The sequence below is a fragment of the Nicrophorus vespilloides genome, unplaced genomic scaffold, assembly GCF_001412225.1.
Source record: "Nicrophorus vespilloides isolate i.1.1-1 unplaced genomic scaffold, Nicve_v1.0, whole genome shotgun sequence".
In the NCBI taxonomy this organism is placed as follows: domain Eukaryota; kingdom Metazoa; phylum Arthropoda; class Insecta; order Coleoptera; family Silphidae; genus Nicrophorus; species Nicrophorus vespilloides.
The window spans coordinates 65,680-91,124 of NW_017100075.1; the positions used below are offsets into that span (position 1 = coordinate 65,680).

Sequence of the window (25,445 nt, forward strand, 5' to 3'; positions counted from 1 at the left end):
GTAAAACCAATGTGGTAACGCAGTCATCGAATCATGGTTAATTCTCAAGGACTTCTTTTCGTTGCATTTAACACTTTGCGGCGGATATATCCGTCATACCCTTTACTCAGGAGACTTCGATGCAAAATTGCTTGTAAGGTCAATATTAAGGTGTCATCGAATCTTAGTAAAATCTCAAGGACTTCTTTTCGTTAGATTTAACCATTCGATGCGCATATATCCGCCGTATCCTTTACTCAGGAGACTTCTTTTATGCAAAATTGCTTCTAAAGCCACTGTGGTAACGCAATCATCGAATCTTGGTTAATTCTCAAGTAATTGTTATTGTCGCATTTAAACCTTTGTGGCGGATATATCCGCCATATTCTTTACTCGGGAGACTTCGCTTATGCAAAATTGCATGCAATGCCACTGTTGTGACGCAGTCATCGAATCTTAGTTCTAAGCGTGGCGCTACTAGTCTTTTTAACGTTTGTTTCTTAGAGGCGTAACTTTTTCAATCGAAATAACCCATAACGTAATAATTAACAGCAGTTCACAAAAGCAATCTTCATCTGCAAAGAGTTATACTCACATTGAATCCAACTATAGTAAATTTTCAACTTACAACCATTCGAACTTGCGACAAAAAATGTATATTTTCTTATACAGTTTTTTCAATAATTATCTACATTCAAATTTCCGTGTTAAGTGTTTCGTGCACTTACAAATTAAAAATTTGTATCATTGTTTTTACTGTTTTTATACAATAATTTACTTGTATATTATAAACTTTTTTATGTATATATGCCAATTATATATTTTGTAAAAATTCAATTTACGTACATTTCAACTTACGTTCAAATGTTCAAAACTCTAAGTAGAGAGGTGATTCGACTTACGAAAATTACGTGCTTTCTTACGAATTCAAAAAATATATCAATTGTTTATCTACATATGCCAATTCAACTTACGTACATTTTAACTTACGTCCAAATGTAGAATAACCTCATAATTTGAGTAATAAGCGTATTATTTATTAAATCTAGTATAAATAAACCAATATCTATCAATTCGTTCACTCGCTACGCGTTGCTTGTCAAGTAACTTGTACTTGCAAAACAAGAACTGCTTAGTTTTATCTAAATTTAATATATATTTCTATGATAGTCATCAGTTCATGCATTTTTGTTTCTGTTTCTTTATGTTGTTATTTTTCTACCCTGAATACGACTTTCATTAGAGAAATAGTCGTATTTCTGTCCTAAAATAATTAAAAGAACGTTACCCGGTTTAATTAGTGGAAATTCATTCCAAGTTGCAGACGTGCCCCGAATGCTAATGAAAAAACGAGTACCTGCCTCCACCGCAATTGCACACGGAACTAATGTTTCGAGGATTTGTGCTTACCTAACCAGTTGCATTCACTGATATCAATCACCTTACGTAATCTATTTTATATATACATTTCTATAAGTTACAATTTTAATGTTGAAATCATAATAAAACTATTTTTTGTATTATTAATTATTCATGATTCAAAAACAAATCTTATATATTTTATCTTTATTCTTAAATTTCTCAGTTTGAAGCAGAAGATATTTAAAGGTGATGTATTTTTAAATGATCTAGATTATTTTCTTTAATTAACAATTTTAATTTGAAGTAAATAATTTAATTATAATGGAAAATAAATAAATTAGTCTTTTTAGTATTAGCATAAGAAAAGCAATGGTAAATTATCACTGTCTTCTACTTATTCCTCTTCTTTCTTCTTTAACTATCTAACTCAGACTATTGACAAAAGACTAATAAATATATTCTAATTAAATTAAGATGTTTTTTAATCTCAAATAGTATTTCTTAAATTTGATAAGAATAAAATGTTACAAATCTAGCACTTGGCTCATTGCAAAAGTCATAGTTTTGTCTTTGATTTACGTATTTAATGATGTAATTATCATGAGCGGTTATTGAATAATTAATTAAATTGTGAAGACATCACAAAATAAATCAAATAACTTTTATATCTGTTATTAATTAAAATTGCGTCATTTATTGTTTATTCAAGACATTTGTTTGTAAAAATTTAAATTAAATATTGAAAACAACTGAAAAAATCCATTTTGAAAAAAATATTTGACACTGCGTTACATAACTGTATGCAACCAAAGATATATTAAAGCGCCATCAAAAGGACAATTTCTGAAATAAATTATACTTAGCCTAGTGACAAACCAAATATTCGTTGCTAACTTAGCTAAGAGAATTATTCGTTTCTTCATTTACAACGCTTTAATAATAAAGAATGAGAATGTAGTAAAAATAAAATTGTATCTTTTGCATTTTCATATATATAAGTCCTTCCTAATCTCCAAGGAATATAAGGTAGGCAACTAAACTTTCATATTTCCTGTAATATGTAAAGAAAAATAAAGTTTTATTGATTGTTACAATAATGAAAATGTACCTTTACATTTAAAAGAATAGAACTAGCATTAAAAATTTGTATTCCTTATAAGGAATGGAAGAACATTAAGAATATAAATTAAAAAAATCTTTCTGCAAATATCTTTCTCTGAATTTATGTCTATTTAAGTCCACATTTCTCCTGAATGAATAAATGTTTCGACTAATTTTCTAAAAAAAAATAATATTAAGTGTTTGCACAATATTTATAAACATACAAATAAAAAAAATTGTTGCTTAAAATTAAAATTTCACCACCGTACTGCAACCAAAGATACATTAATCAACTTCAGCACCATCTGCAAATAGATCTTAAAAATCATACAAGAAATTTCCAAAATGTCTCGGTTTTCGAACATAATTTCAGTTTACAAACAAAATTTAAATTTTCCGCATGACAATGAACCAGTTTAAAATACTATTATTATGGTTTATATAATCAATCAGGCTTTGAGAACAGATTATATCCAATATTATATTAATTGGAGAAAATAAATTCGGTTTTCGAACAAACATTAAAAAAGAAATTTAGCTCTACAACTAAAGATTTCAAAATTTGCATTTCGTCAAAAAAATCTTTATTTTTTGTCGAAATGCAAATTATAAAACAAGATCGAATCAAATTTAAATCAGGTAATAAACACGCTTCGTTTCGAACAGACAGAACAAAAATAGTTGAGGCACCTGTGCTTGCTTTTATTGCAATGCAAATTTGCTTATTAGAAAAGTTTCGAGTCTGCAGGTTTCGATTAAAATGGAAATTTTTATATAATCAAGAAAAATAAATAAATAGATGTATTTCACTTGCAAATCGACTTTCCATATTGATGTTTTCGTATATTCGTTTTGATATTATGTAAAATAAAATACGTATACGTGGATGCAGCAGCAGCACCTGTTCCAATCTAATGTAGTTCAAACACGGTAAGCCCCGCTTCCTTATGCAGAGTTTACATTATGCTCCTTCAAAGGACCACCCTTAATCGTTGCGCAACCTTTGAAGAGTGGAAGCTGTACATCTGAAGTAGAGTTTGATCGTTAAATTGATTCATCAAACTGGTTTCATTTAATACCGTATTATGTAATAATGCAGTTAATATCACTTAAAATGTATATTATATCACTGCGTTTCTCAACTTTTCTCAAATTTTTTGACGTTTTGAAGCAAGGTGACAGCTGTCATTTAATTGTAATGCGAACCAATTATTTGTAATACAATTTTTTTTGACGCTAGGTGACAGCTGTTTCTTGACCATTTGTTTCGAATTATTTATAATATAAAATTTTTGACGTTTTGACGCAAGGTGACAACTCTCGTTTAATTGTAATGTGAACCAATTTTATATAATACATTTTTTTGACGTTTTGACTCAAGGTAATAGCTGTCAGTTTGCGACTCATTATATAATAGCGTTTCTCAACCTTTTTTACCCAAAATATTTGTTTCCAATTATAGTTCAATTATAGTTGTTATAATACATATTTTTTGACATTTTGATGTAAGGTGACAGCGGTCATTTTGCGACCATTATATAACAACGTTTCTCAACCTTTTTGACCCACGACCCAACGTATTTGTTTCTAAATGCAATGCGACACAATTGTTTATAATACAATATCTTGACGTTTTGACGCAGGACGACAAATGTCACTCTGCGACCCATTATATAATAGCGTTCCTCAATTTTTTTGACCCACGATACAACATATTACTTTCCAATTATAATACAATATTTTGACGTTTTTACAAAAAGTGACAGCTATTATTTTGAAACTAATTATATAATATCGTTTCTCAACCTTTTTAACGACCTTTTCAAATGTAGTGTGTAACAATTGTTTATATTTTTTTAACGCTTTGACAAAAGGTGACAGCTGTCATTTTGGGACATTACATAATAGCGTTAGCGAGTTTCAAATGGAATGTTTTTTTGAATTTTTATCAAGTAATAATTACCATCAAATTTATTAAATTAATTAAAGATACTGCTAAAATTAATTCAGATAAGAAGACGTATCTATTTCAATCAAAATTCTCTTATTTGAATTATTCAAATTAAATGCAATTTCGTGTCGCTGACGGACGTAAATATACATGAATATCACCTACGCCTACGGGTAGTTTTACTTGGTAGATAGGCTCGAAATTAAGAGAACGTTTTATCCCTCTTTCTAGTTTAACAAAAAGCTTTTAGTCGTACAACAACAACAAAAAAAGAGCGTACTCCGAGAATTACTTTAATGAGGAATTTTTATCAACCAAAAAAATCTATATTATATTGCGTCACGCACGAATATTCAAATCAGCGACAGAAGCCGAGAACCCATCCAACTGAAAATCTCATTCGGATGTGTAATTAAACGCAATACACTCAACATTATTAAAAAAAAGAGTGTAACCTTCCTTACCAGAATTGAGCCACAACCTTTATTCTTGTGAACTGAAATGATACTGTTTCTTAATTTAGAGATGATTTTTCTTTGGAATCTTTTAATTTAAATGAAAGAATGTTTATTAATGGATTTGTATTATTATTTTATGTTTTTATTTTTCATTTCTAACTATAAGGAGAATATTGGATTATAATGTTATAAACGGATTAACTATAAGTATGTGAATTAATTGATTTATTTACTGGATTATTTGATTATTTCTAAAACAAAAATGAATATTTGGTTGTTTTTCCTTAAATTATGGCTTTCATTGAAACAAAATAAAAGAGACAACAAATTGATAATCCGCTAAAAAATAAAATAAAATCAATTTTAATTAAATCTCAAATATTGACATAAGTGTCAAAGAAATTATTAACACTACCTTTTTCTCGTGAACTGAAATGATTCTGATTCTTAATTTAGAGATGATTTTTCTTTAGAATCTCTTAATGTAAATAAAAGAATGTTCATTAATCGGTTTGTAGTGTTATTTTATAACTATATGCAGGGTATTTCTCTTAATATACTCTTAATGTATAATTTTCATCTCCTGGATTGTTTAATTATTTCTTAACTAAGAAAGAATATTTAATTCATTCATTAATGCGAATAAAAAGCGACAAAGAATAAATTAAACTAAATAATTACATAGAAAGCTTTGAAAATCCACTAATAAAAATTAAATAAAATCAAATTTAATTAAATTTTGAAATAACTGTCAAATAAATTATTGTATTGAATTATTTGCGGATAATCTTAAAAAACTTTGTGTAAAATGTTAGTATTTGTAAATCATACATGAGTGTATTATCTTCACATTTTTTTCCTAGGTAGTAGCGGCCCTCCCATGTTAGTATTTCAAAATGAAAATTAAATGTAGTTGATCAAGGATTCATCGTTATTATTTGTATAATTTTTGGCATTTGCAGGATTATTTCAGGTTAATCTTCAACATTTGGTAATGCATGATTTTCATTTACTGGATTATTTAATTATTTTTTAAATAAGAAAGGATATTTAACTAATTCATTAATATCCAAAGAAAAACGACAATAAAATTAATTAAACTAAATAATTTCATAGTGACCTGTGAAAATCCGTTAGAAAAAATGAAACAAAATCAAATTTAATTAAATGTCAAATACTGAAATAACTGTCTAATAAATGATTAATAGATTGTAAAAATTATTGTATTGGATTTTTTTGAGTATAATTTTCAAAATCTTAATGTAAATTAGTATTTCAAATATAACTGAATTGTAGTTATTAAAGAATAAATTCTAATTATTTGTATTGATTGTTGCATTGGCAGGATTATGTCAAGATAATCTTCAAAACTCTTATTGAATTAATTCTTAAAGAAGAAATGATATGTAATTGACTTTTTCAAGTATGAATAGAGACAAAAAAAAATAATGAAAATCTGCTAAAAAGTGATACAAGAAATTGAAATGGAATCAGTTTATTTCTTATTAGATTTATTAATAGAAATTAATAAATTGGCTTATTTGATGATCATTTTCAAAATAGTAACGTAAATTGTTAGTAATTCAAATGTAAATTAATTGTAGTTGTTGAACGATTAATTCAAATTATTTGTTTAGATTGTTGCATTTGCAGGATTATCTTCAATATCTCTTACTATATGATTTTCTTATTTAATTATTTCTTAAATAAGACAGGATATTTCATGATTTTTCCTTAAAGTATGGATTTCATAAAAACTGATACAAAATCAAATTTAATTAAATATCAAAGACATTATTAGTTGAAATGCATTCAGTTTATTTCTTATTAGATTTATTGAAAGTAAAACTTATTGTGTTGGATTAGTTGAGGATCAACAAAGTCGTAATGTAAATTGTTAGTAATTGAAATCTAAATTAATTGTAGTTGTTCAAGGTTTAATCTTAATTACGTGTTGTGATTGCAGGATTATTTCAGGATAATCTTCAGATTCACTTAATATATTTTTTACTTTAGAGAAAATGAAAGAGACAAAATATTTGTAGTTCATATGCATATGAAATGTTGCTTTTCAAGGATTAACACTAATTATGTGTATTGATTCTTGCATTTGCAGGATTATTTCAGAATAATCTCTGAATGTATGATTTTAATTTACTTTATTATTTTATTATTTCTTAAATAACAAAGAAAATTTTTTGACTTTTAATCAAATTCATTTCAATGTCAAATATTGAAATGACTGTCAAAGAAGTTATAATTCAAATGCATTATACTATTAGATTTATTAAAAGTAGAAATTATTTAATTACATTATTTAACGATAATCTGCAAAATCTAAATGCTAATTGTTAATATTTCAAATGTAAATGAATCAAGGATTAATACTAATTATGTGTATTGATTTTTACATTTGAAGGATTATTTCAGGAAAATATTCAAATCTCTTAATATTTTGCTTTAGTAAAAATAAAACGGACAAAATATTTGTACTTTGTATGTAAATGAAATGTTGTTTTTCAAAGATCAACACTAATTATTTGTATTGATTCTTGCATTTGCAGGATTATTTCAGAATAATCTTCAACTTCTCTTAATAGTTTTACTTCACTGTAAATGAAAGAGAGTAAATATGTGTACTCCAAATATAAATTAAATGTTGTTTTTCAAGGATTAACACTAATTATTTGCACAGACTCCTACATTTTCAGGATTATTTCAGGATAATCTTCAAATTCTCTTAATATTTTTATATTTTACTTTAGCGTAAATGAAAGAGACACAATATTTGTATTTTATATGCAAATTAACTGTTGTGTTTCAAGGATTAACACTAATTATTTGTATTGATTCTAGCATTTTCAGGATTATTTCAGAATAATCTTGAAATTCTCTTAATAGTTTTACTTCACTGTAAATTAAATATATGTACCCCAAATGTAAATGAAATGTTGCTTTTCAAGGATTAACACTAATTATTTGTATAGACTCCTGTATTTTCATGATTATTTCAGGATAATCTTCAAAATCTCTTAATATTTTTTTATTTTATAAGAGACAAAATATTTGTACTTCATATGTAAATTAACTGTTGTATTTCAAGGATTAAAACTAATTATTTGTATTAATTATGCAGGATTATTTCAGGATAAACATCAAAATCTCTTAATGCATAAACAAACGTATATATTTGAACAGTTAATTAACTGTTATTCTTGTAGGATTAACAATGAGTATGTGAATATTGATCGTATTGCATTTACAAAAAGGATGATTTGATGTATTTTCTGTTAATTGAACGGTGAAAACTAATCCTGTTTACTTGGTTATCGCTCTAATGAATGTGGGGTGGCCGAATTGACGCCGGAAGTGGGTGAACTTATTTTCCGTTTCCTTCATGCCCGCAACGTCAATAAACACCTACGTCTAAACGGCGCGTTGCACAACCGGCAAATATTTGAACAGTTTTAATTGTCCCTTTAAATATGCCCAAGGAGGAGCGCTATGAATTTCTAAAACATTGAAGAAAATTAATAGTTAACAAAAAAAATTCTTGCATAATTTTTGTTGTCGAATACGTGTTGAGCTTTGCGGCCTCAAAAGACGACCCAAATACACCCTCATCGCGAGGACAATGATGGTAAAGTCGTAAATAACTTTTATGACTTTTGTATATGGATGTGATGAGCAATCTGAATTTCGTGCGAAACGCGTGTACGTTCAAAATTAAATTTCTCTTTTTTTTTGTTGTTGTTCCATTTTCGTTAAGGGCCTTAAGGGCTTGGTTTGCTCCTAATGAGCGGCACGATTTAATTAATTTATGTATCTGATGCAATCCGAACTTAGTGCATGGAACTGGTTACTTTTGGAGTTATTGCTCTATTATAAATATAAAATAAGAAGGGTGAATTCACGCCCTTTTGTTTCTTTTTTTATTTTTTTATTTCGAGCTCATCAATTTCGCTTGGGGTAGAAAACCGGAAATCTGCGGCCCTTTTATTGCGAAAAAGAAAGACTTTTCGCGTCGTCGTAAAACTCATACTTTCATTTCGCTCTTTTCTTCTCCGCTCCTTTTTAATCTTTAACCATAAATATAATGATCAATCCGCGCTGCAACAAGATTTATTATATAACTTTGTTGTTCTACTTTTCATTCAAACTAGTATACATGTTTAATCATTTCAATCCACACTACTTATAACAATTTTATAGACTTAATCTAAAATCACAACTCTTATAAATTATACAAAATATTTTATAACTAATTTGTATCAAAAGAATATTTAAAGTAAATTAAATTGTTTCCTAGATAGATTTGACAAAAATAAAGCAAAAATTTATTAAATTAAAAATATTACATTAATTAATTAATTAAATACACACGACTTATAACAATTTTATAGACTTAATCTAAAATCTCAAATTATATAAAATATTTTACAGTTAATTTTCAATGAAAAAGAACAACAGAAAATGTAAGGTAAGTTAAATAAGTTTCAAACAAATATTTTATATTTATTTACTTTTTATTTTGTCTTATTTACATTTGTTCAAACAGGCCACTAGATCTTATTCAATTTCTTTGTTCATTGTTTTTAATAATTGTAATTGGAAATAAATTGCACGATCTAAATGTTATGCATTTCAAGGTTTTTCCTGATTTGGAAATCATTTTTATTGTATATATTGTACATGTTGTTCATTTTTATTCAATTTTATATATTTATTATTTGGCTATAGATTTTACCCGTAACTACTACTTCAAATACATAAAACACAACAACTAACTATGGGTCAATATGACTAGTTTATTAAATTTAAAAATAATAGTACAATTTATACAGCAAAAACAGATGAATTTAACATCATTTAAAACTGATTTTATTGATCAAAATAGTCAAAATGTTAAAATCATGTACAGTTATCCCCCGACTTACGAACTCCCGGACTTACAAACAAAATTCTAAAACTGTAACTTGTTACAAGGGGTTAAATTAACTGTCCTAACAAAAATTGATAATTTCTTTAATAAAATATTTTGGGAAGATGTACTCATCTGTTTTATTGCAATTGTTTTTGTTCATAATTCGGAGGATACCTGTAATCAAGTTGGATTATGCTAATTAATTCATCATTGAGTAAGTTAATGAAATTAGCCACTAATTAGAAAAACAAACGAAATTATTGTTACGTATTCATTCATAGATATATTGTTTTTTGCATAATGCCTTCACAATTAAATTATTTACTTTTATAAATAAGTACAATATAAGTCATATATTTGGGAATGAACATGTATAGAAAATTGTTCTTGGAAGCAAAGAAAAATGTCTTAATACGTAAAAGTTAGACTCAATCATAAGAATTTTTTTAATAGATAAAATAAGAAAAAAATTGACATTCATTATTGTTAAAAGGTGTAACAATCAAATGAAACATGTAAACAATAAGAAAGCGTAGTAAAATATGAGAATAAATTATATAAAGAATGTGACTTGATATATATAAAGAATAATATTATCTTTTTTTGTTATTTAGAATAACCTATGGTTTTTGTAGCATTTATTATTTTTGTTTTATTAATGTTATTGCTGTGAATTATTATATGTAATTATTGTCAATATTAAAATAATTAACGATGCAATTATAAAATCAATTGATTTATATAACTATTAAAAATGTTCAATAGTCCATTTCCTGCTGTTGTCTTCAATTACTCAATAAATGATAAAATTATAATAGATATTGTAACATGTAATTTTGGCAAAATAATACAGAAATATAATCATGTTTTCAAATTTGATTTATAATATTAATAATCTTTATTGTAACAGTCAAAAACAAAATTAAATCACAACAATAATAATAGTAAAACAAAAGATTAACTGTTTACAAAGGGCTATTGACCATAGGTCTATCTGCCCTTTGATTTGTATTTTATGATTTTCAAATCAAAATAACGAACAATACAGTAATAATAAAATCAACGGTATTTGAATTATCGATTGACAGTATATGTAACCAATGAAAATTTCCATTGATAATTAAAATTGTAATTTCAACTAGTAATATGTAATTGTAGTACTTTGTATATATGTATATATTTACATGTTTTATTCAAACAATAAAAGATTAATTTACTCACATAATTATAATGGAATCTTGCTACTCGATAAATTCAGATTCCATAGAAAATGCATAAAATTTTATTACACAGATATTTAAAATTCGGTTTTCAAACAGCGTTATTTTTAGAAACATCGGTTTACGAACAGCGTTTAGAAATTAATTAAATTTGTCTATTGAAGAAATATTAATAATGATTACATTTTTTTAAATAAATTCTGTTTTGTAACTTCATTTAATAACAATAATTCAATTGCATTACGTTGTACAATGTACATATGATTAAATGTTTTCAAAGAAATTCGGTTTTCGAACTTCATTCACATATATTGGATAACAATAATTCAATTACTTTACGTTCTACTATTTAGATATTCTTGTTGCAATAAATTGTAATGTTAATAATGATTTAATTTTTTTTAAGATATTCGGTTTACGAACATCATTCACATTTACACGTAATTCAATTGCTTTACATTCCACAATTTACATAAATTTTTTGATGTTAATAATGAATTCAGTTTTCAAATATATTCGATTTTCGAATATAATTCACTCAATAATAACCGTATTTCTATTGCTTTACGTTTTGCAATATATTGTAAATATTAATAATGATTTCTGTGTTTAAAGAAATTCTCTTTTCAAGCAGTTTTTAAGAACAATTTATGTTTGATAATCGATGTTAAATAGTAATTCTGTTCTTTCCATACATCGAAATGACACGGAAATAAAATCAACGCGATTCGAGTTATTGGTGGTCAGTTATTACGTGGGTGATGCGACCTAATTCATTAACATTAATAGTAATTTTTCTACTCCACTAATGAGTTTCCTATTTTGTGAAGCATATCCAGGTTGGACCTTATCGCAGGTTGCGGTGGTGAAGGGCGCGGGGCCAACTAGACTCGAAACGGGACCCAAAGGGAGAAAGAATTTTTACTGCGATAGGCCTCACGCGAATGCCGTGACGCGGGGGCGGCAAAAAACGGGGGTTCAGTTTAGGCGCTATCAGAGTGTAGGCGTTGCGACGCTCAGATAGACGCCGGTCGACGCCGACGACGCCGCCGCCGCCACAACACCGAACAGTTATCCTGCGACGTCGCTCGCGCTCGTCCACAACGGAAGCAGACGCGCGCCAAACTCTTCCTGCTAAATGGCAAAGAACTAAATCTCTTCGTCCTCCTCGTCGAATACAGTCGAATCTAATAATAGTAGTGCGTGTCCTGTGTGTTGTCCTTCGTAAAATGATGAACCAATTAATACTAATCTTCGTAACCATTCCACTTTTACGCGGTAAGCGTTTGCCTTTTCTATATATCCTTTCAACATTTCCACCATTTAGATAATAAATGGAGCAAAAAAAGGATATTTATACTGCATTTTTACTATTATTTACAAAAGTTAAGCAACAGACGGGTGATATTTACCAATGCATAACTAGCACACACGTATTTTGCTACATTAAAAAAAATCTTGACACTTAATAACAATTTGAGACAGAAACTTCTTATTAAATTCAGAAACTTGAGCTATTATTACAACTTTCATATTATATATCATAAAATTAATAAAGTACAACACTTTAATAAATAGTTTACTATTTTCAATATTACATTTTAGAGTTAAACAATGAATGGGTGACCACAATTCGTTGTAACAATTCGAATAATAATACAAAAAAACTCATATTTATTCACGATAATTAAATTAAAATACTGCAAAAAAAAATCATCAAAAAACTTTATATTAATTCATCAATTAATTTGGGTATTGTAAAGAAAGATATAATACGTATTTTCATTACCATTTCTTGGAATACTGACAAAACCAAAAATAAAATTACTTAATGGATAAAACGTTAGAAAATTATAATTAACGCTGTTGAATTTTCCTTCATTTTTTTGTTTCCTCTCTCTTCTTTCTTTTTGCTACGTAAATATTTACGTTTTCGTGATTTCTTTCTTTCCTCGCACAACACGACCAATTTCTGCGCAACATCACGCAAAACTCTCTCGTTCTTTCTTTTTCCACCACAAACTACATAATTATTTTATATTTTTTCGCGTGCCGAAATATTTTATTATTTTTTTCTGCTGCAAGCGAAGCCCGCAAATATTTGGATTGAGGCTCCAATAAATGTCGACTTATCGGATATTAACAGTCTACTAAATCAGATAGTCTGGATTATCAGAATTAATCTGGATTATTTAAAAATGTATAATTTTATAAACATTTTTTTTTGTATTGGATATTTATTAACTTCATTTGTATATTTTATATTTAGTTATTGATTTGATTGCATATAATCATTCATTATTGATGGTAACTGTGATTTATGACATAAACTAATTTAATTCATTATTTCGAAAACGAAACAATAAATAAATAATAAATATTTACACCAAATTTAATTTAGATTTTTTTTTACATAATCTAATGGAAAAAATAGATTTTGCAGAAATATAAAGATTTTCAATACAATATTCATTTTTACATCATTTATAGCATAATTTCGAGAATTTTGAAATTAGATTTTTACTTTAATTATTTAAATTTGTAAAAATTTGCTGAACAAAACATTTAATTGAATTAGGAAAATATATTTTTTTTTAAATTGTTACTTTACGAAAATCGGAAGTTTGATTCGTTTTAATGTTCTACTCTGTTACGGGTTTCCTCAACTATTAATATTTTCATTATTGAAATTTATTTTTAGAGTAAGTCAATAGTAAAAGCGAGCATTAAAGATTTGTTTTATTAGTGTCGGCGTAAATAAACTTTGATTTTATGCGCATCTCTCTTTCGTATTTTTAAACAAATTTTCCACATTCAGAAACCTCTATTTCTCTTTCAATTTTTCTCTAATCCATACAACATTTTGATCTTTCTTATCAATACTTACTGCAAGTTTACAAATTAAACATTTCTCTTGAAGAAAAGTTAAGTTCTTATCGATTTTGTTCAATAAAGTTATTAGTTTATATTTAACTAAACTATTTGCTTAAAATGTTTTAATTAAAAAAAATTGTCTATGGATGAAAGTGAAACGTTTGGATATAAAAACAAATGAACTTTATATTCAAGATCAAAGGCGGTGCGCACGTAAATAATTGCTAATACAATTTTCGAGGCGACCTTCGGAGATCAAAAAGTGCAGAATTAATCGTACGTTCACAATGAAAAAAAAATATGGAACGAGTTAATTTTAGCAAAATATCGATTCTACCAAACTGTATTTTTCACACATCATTAAACGCGAATTGCTTAATGAAAACTAGCGTGTTGGGCAGAACAAAAGAACGTCTAATCTCTAATTGCAATGTACGTAAGAGCGAATATGTATGTAAATGTGAATATATACGAGAATATAATTGTTAATGTTAGAATAAAAGAACGTTTAACCCATAAACACAATGTAAGTAAGATCGAATATGTACGTAAGTGTGAATTTGTACAATAATAATAAAAGCAATAATAGTAATTTTTAGCAAAATATCGATTCTACCAAACTGTATTATTCACACATCATTAAACGCGAATTGCTTAATGAAAACTAGCGTTTTGAACAGAACAAAAGAACGTCCATAAAGGCAAAGTACGTAAGAGCGAATATTATTATAAGTGTGAATATATACGAAAATAGTAGAATATAATTGTTAATTTTAGAATAAAAGATCGTGTAATTCAATGTACGTAAATGCGAATATATAAGTAAATATTAATTTGTACGAGAGTAATAAAGAAATAATAGTTATTTTTAGCAAAATATCGATTTTACCAAATTGTATTTTTCACACATGATTAAACGCGAATTGCTTAATAACAACTGGTGTGTTAAACAGATCAAAAGAACGTCCAACCCATAAGCTGAATGTATGTAAGATCGAATATGTACGTAGGTGTGAATTTTTACAATAATAATAAAAGCAATAATAGTAATTTTTAGCAAAATATCGAGTCTACTAAATTGTATTATTCACACATCATTAAACGCTAATTGCTTAATGAAAACTAGCGTTTTGAACAGAACAAAAGAACGTCTTAACCATAAAGGCAAAGTACGTAAGAGCGAATATGATTATAAGTGTGAATATATACGAGAATAGTAGAATATAATTGTTAATTTTAGAATAAAAGGTCGTGTAATTCAATGTACGTAAAAGCGAATATATAAGTAAATGTCCATAATCCATAATTGCAATGTACGTAGGAGCAAATATGTATGTAAATGTCAATATATATGAACATAATAGAATATAATTGTTAATTTTAGAACAAAATAACGTCTAATTCAATGTAGGTAAAAGCGAATATATAAGTAAATGTGAATTTGTACGAGAATAATAGATAATTTTAGCAAAATATCGATTTTACCAAACTGTATTTTTCACACATCATTAAACGCGAATTGCTTAATGAAAACTAGCGTTTTGAACAGAACAAAAGGACGGCTAATCCATGTACGTAAGAGCGAATGTATATGTAAGTGTGAATGTGTGCTAGAGAGAAAACCGGGTTAATTAAGGAAACCCATTAGAACTTCAATGTTGATATAATCAATTATTAAGAAGCGTCTTTGACATACTAAGAAGTCCCGATCCTGTTGAGACAATCAAGGATATTAAGGGCGGAATGCCAAGGAAGGAATAGAGGAAGGAAGTGAGGACTCGAATGGAATGGCGCATATTAAAATGCATTTATCATATTTGCCTTCCGTTTATTAAATCGTCGTTTTGTCGCTTATAAAAAGGAGGAACATAAATTATGGCTCAGGTCCATCCTTACATACATATGACTCTCAATATGTACAGAGTCATAATTTACAATAGTCTATTTAATTTAGAAATTTAAAAATATTTTTTGTAATATTGAAATAATAGGAAGAAACTTATCAAAATAATTATATTGAAGTAAAATATACGCATACAGAGAAAACGTTAATTAACGTTCAATGTAATTGCTTTTCAGGTGGAAAATGTTACACCTACCTGAGTAATTTACGTGTATTACATTTTTACTGCCTTCCCAATGGGACAGAGCGCTATGAGCATGATGCAACATAAAAAGAACTAAACATTTCACATCTCTTCTAAAAACTCATTTTGTTTTTCTTCAATTTCATTGTGTATATATCGTCTTGCAGAACAATAACATTAACAATGTTGGAAGAACACAATTCGCAACTATATTTTTAGACGTTCAAAGACGATTAACGTCTAATTATATAAATTTGGAGCAATGGAAATTGATACTGGTAGCATCAACAATATGCACGATGGTTGGGACCGTTCCAATATCTCTTCTCTTTTCTCTCCTCGCAATCCAATATTTAATATACAAGTGCGCCTGAAAATAGAATGCTAATGCCGATACGCGGAAATATTAATGTTTTTTTTGGTGAAAACTGTTAGTGCGTGTAGGAATAGAAAAACTTCTTTTTTTTTTATTTGATGAAAACGCAGGATTTTTTGAGCCTAAATTCGGAATGAGAGGAAGAAAGAAATAAAGATGGAGTGGAAATAATAAAAAGGTTTTGGATGGAATTCGTGGATCAACAGTTAGTGGTGCTGGGAATTAGCGCGTTCCGAGAGCAATTTTGTGAAATTGCTGCTGCTCTGGCACTTGCATGCATATGCAGATTCTGCTCTGTTTGGAGTACTGGATTATGTACTACTACAGTTTTCGCTTTAATGCCTCAATAGTTTTTTTTTGAGAGAAAAAGCATCATAATAATAACCTTTTGTATTCATAAATACGACAGTTGTAGAGAGTTATTTTTAATGTATATTTTCATTAATTACTTGTTTCAGGTTTTTAAAAGATTTATACTAAAATTAGTAACAAATCAAATTTTATATGGTATAATATAAAATAGCATTTATTAATTGTTTAAATTTTATTACAGATTTGCATTTTTAATAATTTAAACTTTTGCTAAATTGTATTAAAATTAACATACTTTGTTTCTTGTTTAAGTTTTATCATAGATTCTAAATTTATATAATCAAAACTATAAGTTTTATTTAAAATAATAGAAAATTACATCATTTGGTAATTTTTAAGTTTTGCGAAAGATTTGTACTTTAAATAATCAAAACTGTGGCTAAGTTGTATATAATACAATAGAAAATAAGATAGTTTTAAACTTGTTTAAGTATTATCAAAGATTCGAAATTATATAATTAAAATTTTTGCTAACAGTTATTTAAAATAATAGAAAATTATATCACTTATTAATTGTTCAAGTTTAATGAAAGATTTGTACTTTAAATATTTAAAACTGTGGTTAAGATTTCTATAAAACCATAGAAAATAACATAGTTTTAAACTTGTTTAAGTTTTATCAAAGATTCTAAGTATATATAATCAAGAATATAGCTGAGTTTTATTTAAAATAATAGAAAATTATATCATTTGTTAATTGTTGAAGTTTTAAGAAAAAAATGTATTTTAAATAATCAAAACGGTGGCTAATTTTGTTGATTTTGATTGTTTAAGTTTGACTGCAGATTTGTACTTTAAATCATCAAAACTGTGGCTAAGTTTTCTATAAAACCATAGAAAATAACATAGTTTGTACTTGTTTAGGTTTTATCAAAGATTCTAAATGTATATAATTAAAATTATTAAAAATTATTATTTAAAATAATAGAAAATTATGTTGTTAAGTTTTATATAAAACACTAGAAATTAACATATTTTGATCAGTTGTTTTGTTTTATCAAAGATAATCAAAATAAATCGGCGCTAAGATTTATTAAAAATAATTTAAAAGAAATCTAAATTATCAAAACTATAAAATAATAGAAAATTTCATAATTATTTACATGATTAACTTTGATTAAAAAATTGTACTTTATATAATCAAAACAGCTGCTAAATTGTATTTAAAACAATAGGAAATTACATCATTCGTTACACATTTAAGTTATTATCATAGATTTGTACTTTAAAATAACATAAAAATATTAATAAATAGCTTTATTATCTACATACAATAAACTTCAATTTATTTAACACAAATCATTTTAATAAATTGGAAAAAAAAAGTTATTTATAACGAAAATTATCATAATTTAAATATGTTTTATATATGTGAAGTATTTTCCTATAATTATGAATGAAAATAGAATTTAATCCATTTTTAGCATCAGATATTGCACACTGATTATATTTACAAAAACACTTGTAATTAATGGATATATTATTAAATGCATATATATACATTAATAAATAATTCTATTTAAAACTATTTCAAAATTTATATTCAAATTATCAATAAAATTTTAGTGTATCTTAGTATAACAATATGAAACAAAACCTTGCATAGTCCGGATTCACAATTGTCCGGTTTTGGAAATTTCATAATACAATAAATTTTCATTATACAAAAAAAAATATTTGTACATAAAATTATGTTTTATACAAAAAAAAATCCCTGTTTACAACTTATTGTCTTGTCTAAAACAAATTTCAAAAAGTGCGGAATATTGACAAAAATCGACTGTTTTCATAATTATATTATTGGAAACATTATTTATTTTTATATAATTACATTTCAGATGATAATAATAACAATGACTGAAATATTTTGCAAAGAAGTAATTTATATCAATTTGTATTTAATATATTCATAAAAGTATAAAATTTTCGTGTAGAGATGAATGCAAATATAATTCAGTTTAAAATTAGCATCACGTATTTTAGTTTAGATTTGCTACTTGTTACAAACGCTTATCTAATTCGAATTGTGTGTACGTTCCTTAATGAAGTTACTGTTCCTAGTTTACATTATGCAAGTCAGGATTACAAAACTTTGTTGTATTGTCGTTATAACTCTGTATTTCTAGCATCTTCATGAAACTATTATCAGAAAAAACGAATCTATTATATAAACATAATAATTATGTAAAGTTCGTATCTTGTAAGTATTGAAGTATTTTGTGCGCAGTCTGTGATTTATAATTCTTAAGAGCGTGCTGCGAAACTTCCTTCGTCGTAGGATAATTTCTTCGGTCGTAAAGCACGCGGAGGAGGAAGGAGGTTTCGTGCAGATCGATAATTTTCAAGTTGCATACACACACGCATCCATTAGGTGCTTATTAATCGTCCTTATCAATATTCTCCCTTATGCGACCGACTTAAATTTATGCGAATACTTAAAGTTTCACAACACATTTTTTTTATCTCTCTTTTCCTGCACACTCGTTTATTTCGCTCATTGTATACTCTTTCTATATATATAGACTAAACGCACGGAAAGTTGACTTTATCATTGAGTGGAAGGAACAAAACATACGTGTTCTCATGAATACATGTTTCATTCCGAAACATTATTTGTTCGCTTTGGACATATGCGTTGTTTACTCTTCAACTGTATCGATCTCTCGATTAAAAGTTGACCTTTACGCATTTGTTGGAATAGGGAAATGTGCATATGCAGAAGCAATTGTTCGAAACATGACCGAAGGGTCGAACCCTCCGGAACCTTTCGCTACCATAAAATGTTCATTTTCGCTTTGTAATTCTACGCTTAGTGATTAAGATTTCGCAAATTCTTGTCAAGTCATTTCGCTGAAATCTTAATAACTTCATTAATCTAAAAATATGAATATGCATATCATCATTATTCAACATTAAATTTAAAGTATTTATCTATTAAAAAATCTTTAAGTAAAGTTTTAAAAAATTCATCAAGAAAATATATAAAAATCAACACAATTAATCACAAATTTTAAATACAGCAATATCTCTCGATTAGTGCGGATTTAATCAATACTTATTTACTATAGAAGATTTGAAAATAAACTGAATTTGAATTGAGTTAAATAAATGCTAAAAAATTAGTACACATAAATATTTTTATATATATATTATGGATTTTCCCATCAAGTTTCCTATTGTACGGTTTATTTCTGTTTATATTTAGTTCCTCGATTAGTCCGGTTTCAAACAATCAAATCTTCAAAGTATGAATTACTTCAAAATTTAAAAAAGACAAAAATCATCACTATTGATTATAAATTTTAAATACAATTACCTCAGATAGTACAGTTTCTAATTGTGCGGATTCACTATAGAAACATTTGAAAATAAATTATTTTTTAATTGAGCAAATATTTATAAATATATATTTGTTTATTTTTCCCTTTTTCCTGTTTTGCGGTTCATTTTTATTTATATTTAGTTCCTCGATTAGTCCGGTTTCAAACAATAAAATCTTTAAACTATGAATTACTTAAAAATCGAAAAAAAGAAGAAAAATCATCAGTATCGATTATAAATACAAATACCACACATAGTGCGGTTTCTAACAGTGCGGATTTACTATAGAAACATTGAAAATAAATACATTTTTAATTGAACAATTATTTGTATATATAAATTGTTTATTTTTCTCTTTATAGAGTCAAGTTTCCTGTTTTGCGGTTCATTTTTGTTTATATTTAGTTCCTCGATTAGTCCAGTTTCAAACAATCAATTCTTTAAACTATGAATTACTTAACAATTGAAAAAAAGAAAAAAAATCATCACTATCGATTATAAATTTTAAATACTAATACCTCATATAGTGCGGTTTCAAAAAGTACGGATTCACTGTAGAAACATTCAAAGTAAATAAATTTTTAATTGAGTAAATATTTGTATATATATATTGTTTATTTTTCTCTTTATATAGTCAAGTTTCCTGTTTTACGGTTTATTTAGTTCCTCGATTAGTCCGGTTTTAAACAATCAAATCTTTAAACTATAAATTACTTAAAAAATGAAAAAAAAAAGAAGAAAAATTATCATTATTGATAATAAATAAAAATACCTTACACAGTGCGGATTCACTATAGAAACAATCAAAGTAAATAAATTTTTAATTGAGCAAATATTTGTATATATAAATTGTTTATTTTTCACTTTATATAGTCAACTTTCCTGTTTTACGGTTTATTTAGTTCCTCGGTTAGTCCGCTTTCAAACAATCAAATATTTAAACTATGAATTACTTAAAAATTGAAAAAAAGAATAAAAAAATATCACTGTTGATTATAAATATAAAAACCTCACACAGTGCGGTTTCAAGCAGTACGGATTCACTGTAGAAACATTTAAAGTAAACTAATTTTTAATTGAGGAAAATAAAAATAATTTCTAAAAAAATTAATACATAAAAATATTTGTATATATAAATTATAGATTTTTGTCTTTATACAGTCAAGTTACCTTTTCTACCGTTTATTTTTGTCAATATTTAGTTTCTCAATTACTCCGGTTTCAAGAAGTCAAAAGATTTGTGGAACCGATTATCCGGACTATGCGAGTATGTATATTTTATAAAATGTATAAGGATATAAGTGAAATTCGATGTAAATATATTAATTAATACACAAATTTTACATAAATTTCAAATTTTTATATACGTAACAAAATATTGAGATCAAATTTCTCTGTTATATTTTCAAAGCTTAGAGAATATGCGAATGCACGTACATCTCCAATTCCCAGCAGCAATAGCGCAACTCACAAGAACTCTTTTATATTTAATGAAGATTTCAAGCATCCTCTTCATCTTCAGCCACGAAACTTTTCCCTCTAGCAAATTTTCATCAATTTGAAAACTACTTTCCTTTCGACCAAACATAAAAAAAAACTTCTTCTCTCTACCACAAATCGATCTAATTTAACAACTGGCAAACTACAATTAACGATAAGAAAACGGCAATCAAACGAAACACTTGCAATTTTATTAACTGACTTTTAATTAAACGTAGGCTTTTTATCTGAGTTTCTTACTTCCTCTACAAATTAACGATCAAATCGGCTATTAAAGGAAACACTTGCCATTTTATTTTATAATCCTTCGTTACTCGTAACATCGTTACTCGCGTGGCGTCTGAGTCAATACATCATTCATTAGATTAAGGAAAAAATTACCTTATTTTCTAACTTTTCCTTTGTGGATTTACGGCTTTTATATTTATTGTCTAACTTTTAATTTATCTTAACTTTCTAACCATAATAATCGACAATTAAACTAAACATTTGCGATTTTATTATATAACTTTTACTTAACTCTTTTACTTTTCCTCTTAATATTTCTTACTTCCTATACATATTTCTTTGCTGAATTTTCTTTGTGTATTTACGGTTTCCATGACTCTTATTTGATCCGGTCGTTATGGTGATGTTGCATCATCGGGATTCCTGGGGTGTCTCAGTTTGTTTCTACATTGATTTCACGATATTATCATGCTCATCCCACGACAAGTTCGGCCATCCTCATCCTCTTTCGGGTGACTCAGACTTCCCACTACGGTTTTATTGTTCGCATCACCGAGACACAGACACATTCAAATGCAATTCCAGTAATTTGATTGAAAATTTTTTAGAAAATATTTTCAATCCACTTTTTTTTATTTAAATCCATTTTCACATCAAAATATTTATTAATTTATATACTTATTATTTCTTTATTTATTTATATAAAAAAATACATTTTATAATAACGAAAATCATAAAATATATCCAACACGACTTTAAACTAAATTTACTTTGTCTATACAACAATACCTCGCATAGTCCGGTTCCTCCAATATCCCGCACTATTTGAAACTGGATTAATCTAGGGCATATAAATAAACAACACTTAAGGAGATTTCATTATACAATAAGCTAATTATTTATAAAAATTAGAAAAAAAAAACATACTATATTGAATCCGGACTGTTCGAAACTATGCACTATTTAAAACTATACAAATAAAAGACTATAAAACCACGTATATATAAACAACAAAATTTTTAAACCGTACTCTAGTGAATCCGGACTAATTGAAGCTGGACTATTTCTTTACAAATGTAAATAAATTATAAATATTTAATTTCTAGAAATAAATAAAAATTTATAATATTATCACTACATTAAAAAGTGGAAATCAAAATAAAACAGATCTAACACGACTTTAAACTAAATTTACTTTGTTTATACAACAATACCTCGCATAGTCCGGTTCCTCCAATATCCCGCACTATTTGAAACTGGATTAATCGAGGGCATATAAATAAACAACACTAAAGGAGATTTCATTATACAATAAGCTAATTATTTATAAAATTTAGAAAAAAAAAATAAACCATACTATAGTGAATCCGGACTATTCGAAACTATGCACTGTTTAAAACTGTACAAATGAAAGACTTTAAAACTGCATATAAATTAACAACAAAAATTTTAAACCGTACTCTAGTGAATTCTACTAATTGAATCTGGACTAAGCGAGTTATTAATCTATTTCTTTACAAATGTAAATAAATTATAAATACTTAATTTTCTAGAAATAAATAAAAACATATAATATTATCACTAAAATAGATCTAACACGACTTTAAACTATATTTACTTTGTCCGATTCCACCAATATCCCGCACTGTTTGAAACTGAACTGTTGAAACTGTTTGATTATAGTTAATCCGGACTGTTCGAAACTATGCACTATTTAAAACTGTACAAATAAAAGACTTTAAAACCGCGTATATAAACAAAAAATTTAAACCGTATTCTAGTGAATCCGGACTAATAGAAGCTGGACTATTTCTTTACAAATGTAAATAAATTATAAATATTTAATTTCTAGAAATAAATAAAAATTTATAATATTATCACTACATTAAAAAGTGGAAATCAAAATAAAACAGATCTAACACGACTTTAAACTAAATTTACTTTGTCTATACAACAATACCTCACATAGTCCGGTTCCTCCAATATCCCGCACTATTTGAAATTGGACTAATAGAGGGCATGTAAATAAACAACACTGAAGGAGATTTCATTATACAATAAGCTAATTATAAAATTTAGAAATAAAATAAACCATACTATAGTGAATCCGGATTGTTCAAAACTATGCACTGTTTGAAACTGTACAAATGAAAGACTTTAAAACAATACAAATAGAGATTTGATTGTATTAAGCAAAAAAAATATTACTTTTTATAATTTGTATTTTTTTATTTTGATCAATTAAAATCTAGTTTGTAATACAAATTTTAAACCGTACTTTAGTGAATCCGGACTAATCGAAGCTGGACTATTCGATTTATTAATCTATTTCCATACAAATTAACAAATGTAAATAAATTATAAATATTTATTTTTTTAGAAATAAATAAAAACCTATAATATTATCACTACATCAAAAAGTGTAAATCAAAATAAAATATTTACTTTGTCTATACAACGATATCTCGCATAGTCCGATTCCACCAATATCCAACACTGTTTGAAACTGAATTGTTGAAACAGTTTGATTATAGTGAATCCGGACTGTTTCAAACCTGACTATAAAAAGTATTGCTGTACTTGTATACAATTTTATAAATATAAATAAATTGTATACATTTTTCTTAAAATATATAAAAACTGCATCAAAAAGTGTAAATCAAAAAGCACAAAAACTAAAATCCCTACATTGTATTATTCCCTTTTCCAAGTTAACAATAGATATCAACGCTTAATTCTATTTCATTGGGAAAAACGTCTGAGCTCATTTTTCAGCTGCACTCACGGATTGCACTTTTCCTGTCCCACTTTTTATTCGGGTCCATCGATCATCTTAGAATCTTTCCACCCAGCAATACTCATACATTCACTCATTCATCTGCCAAAAAAATAAAAATATAATTCATGTGAATCACGTTGCGTCAAAAGAAAACAAAGCGTGCCCATTTCGAACAATGAAATCACTTCATTGGAAATGATTAATGCCAACCAAATACTGTCGATAATGTCCATTAATACGCGATTTGAACCGTGCTAAAGCCCGTGTCCGAAATTATTCATGAAGCGATTCATATTCAAATGCAACCGATTTACTTCGTGGATCCCAGCATAAATCCGCACTAATTTCACCTGATAATCTCCTACACGTAATAGAGAATTTGAGAAATTTTATTGAAATGAATTTAAGTTTTATTATATTAAACATAAAATATTATTGAAATTATTACAATTCAAGTTATTTTTTTATCATTTTCTAGAAATTTTTCAGATTTTGTTCAATAAATTTTGAAAATAAAATTTAAATAATTTTTCGTATATTTGAAATTCTCGGGTTAATTTCAATTTAATTTTATAGAAAAACGACGATTTTTGATCGAATTTGAGGACTTTTTAAACTATTCACTTAAAATTTATTAAATTAAAGTAAATTTTACCCATTTGAAAATCGATGGACATAAAATATTGTTGAAATTTGAAAACTTGTTAAATTTTTTGTATAAAACAGAAAATATTGTTGAGTTAAATTCAATTCAGGTTAATTTTCATTTAATTTTATAGAAAAATGTCGGAATTTGATCGAATTTGAGGATTTTGTAAATGAAATAAAAATAATTTATATTTATGTTCAAACCTAAAATATTTACTTAAATTTTACGCATTTGAAAATCGATGGACATAAAATATTGTTGAAG

The 25,445-nt window shown here is 26.7% G+C and overlaps 1 protein-coding gene across 1 annotated transcript in view; it reads left to right on the forward strand.

Annotated features, from left to right (window-relative positions):
- The first annotated feature begins 12,040 nt into the window (after nucleotides 1-12,040).
- The window catches only part of LOC108566823 (proto-oncogene tyrosine-protein kinase receptor Ret), a 62,027-nt gene continuing 48,622 nt past the window's right edge, over nucleotides 12,041-25,445 (forward strand). The window contains exon 1 of the mRNA XM_017926890.1: nucleotides 12,041-12,273. Coding sequence (XP_017782379.1) covers nucleotides 12,225-12,273 — 49 coding nt within the window. The 5' untranslated portion in view covers nucleotides 12,041-12,224. The remainder of the gene's footprint in view (nucleotides 12,274-25,445) is intronic.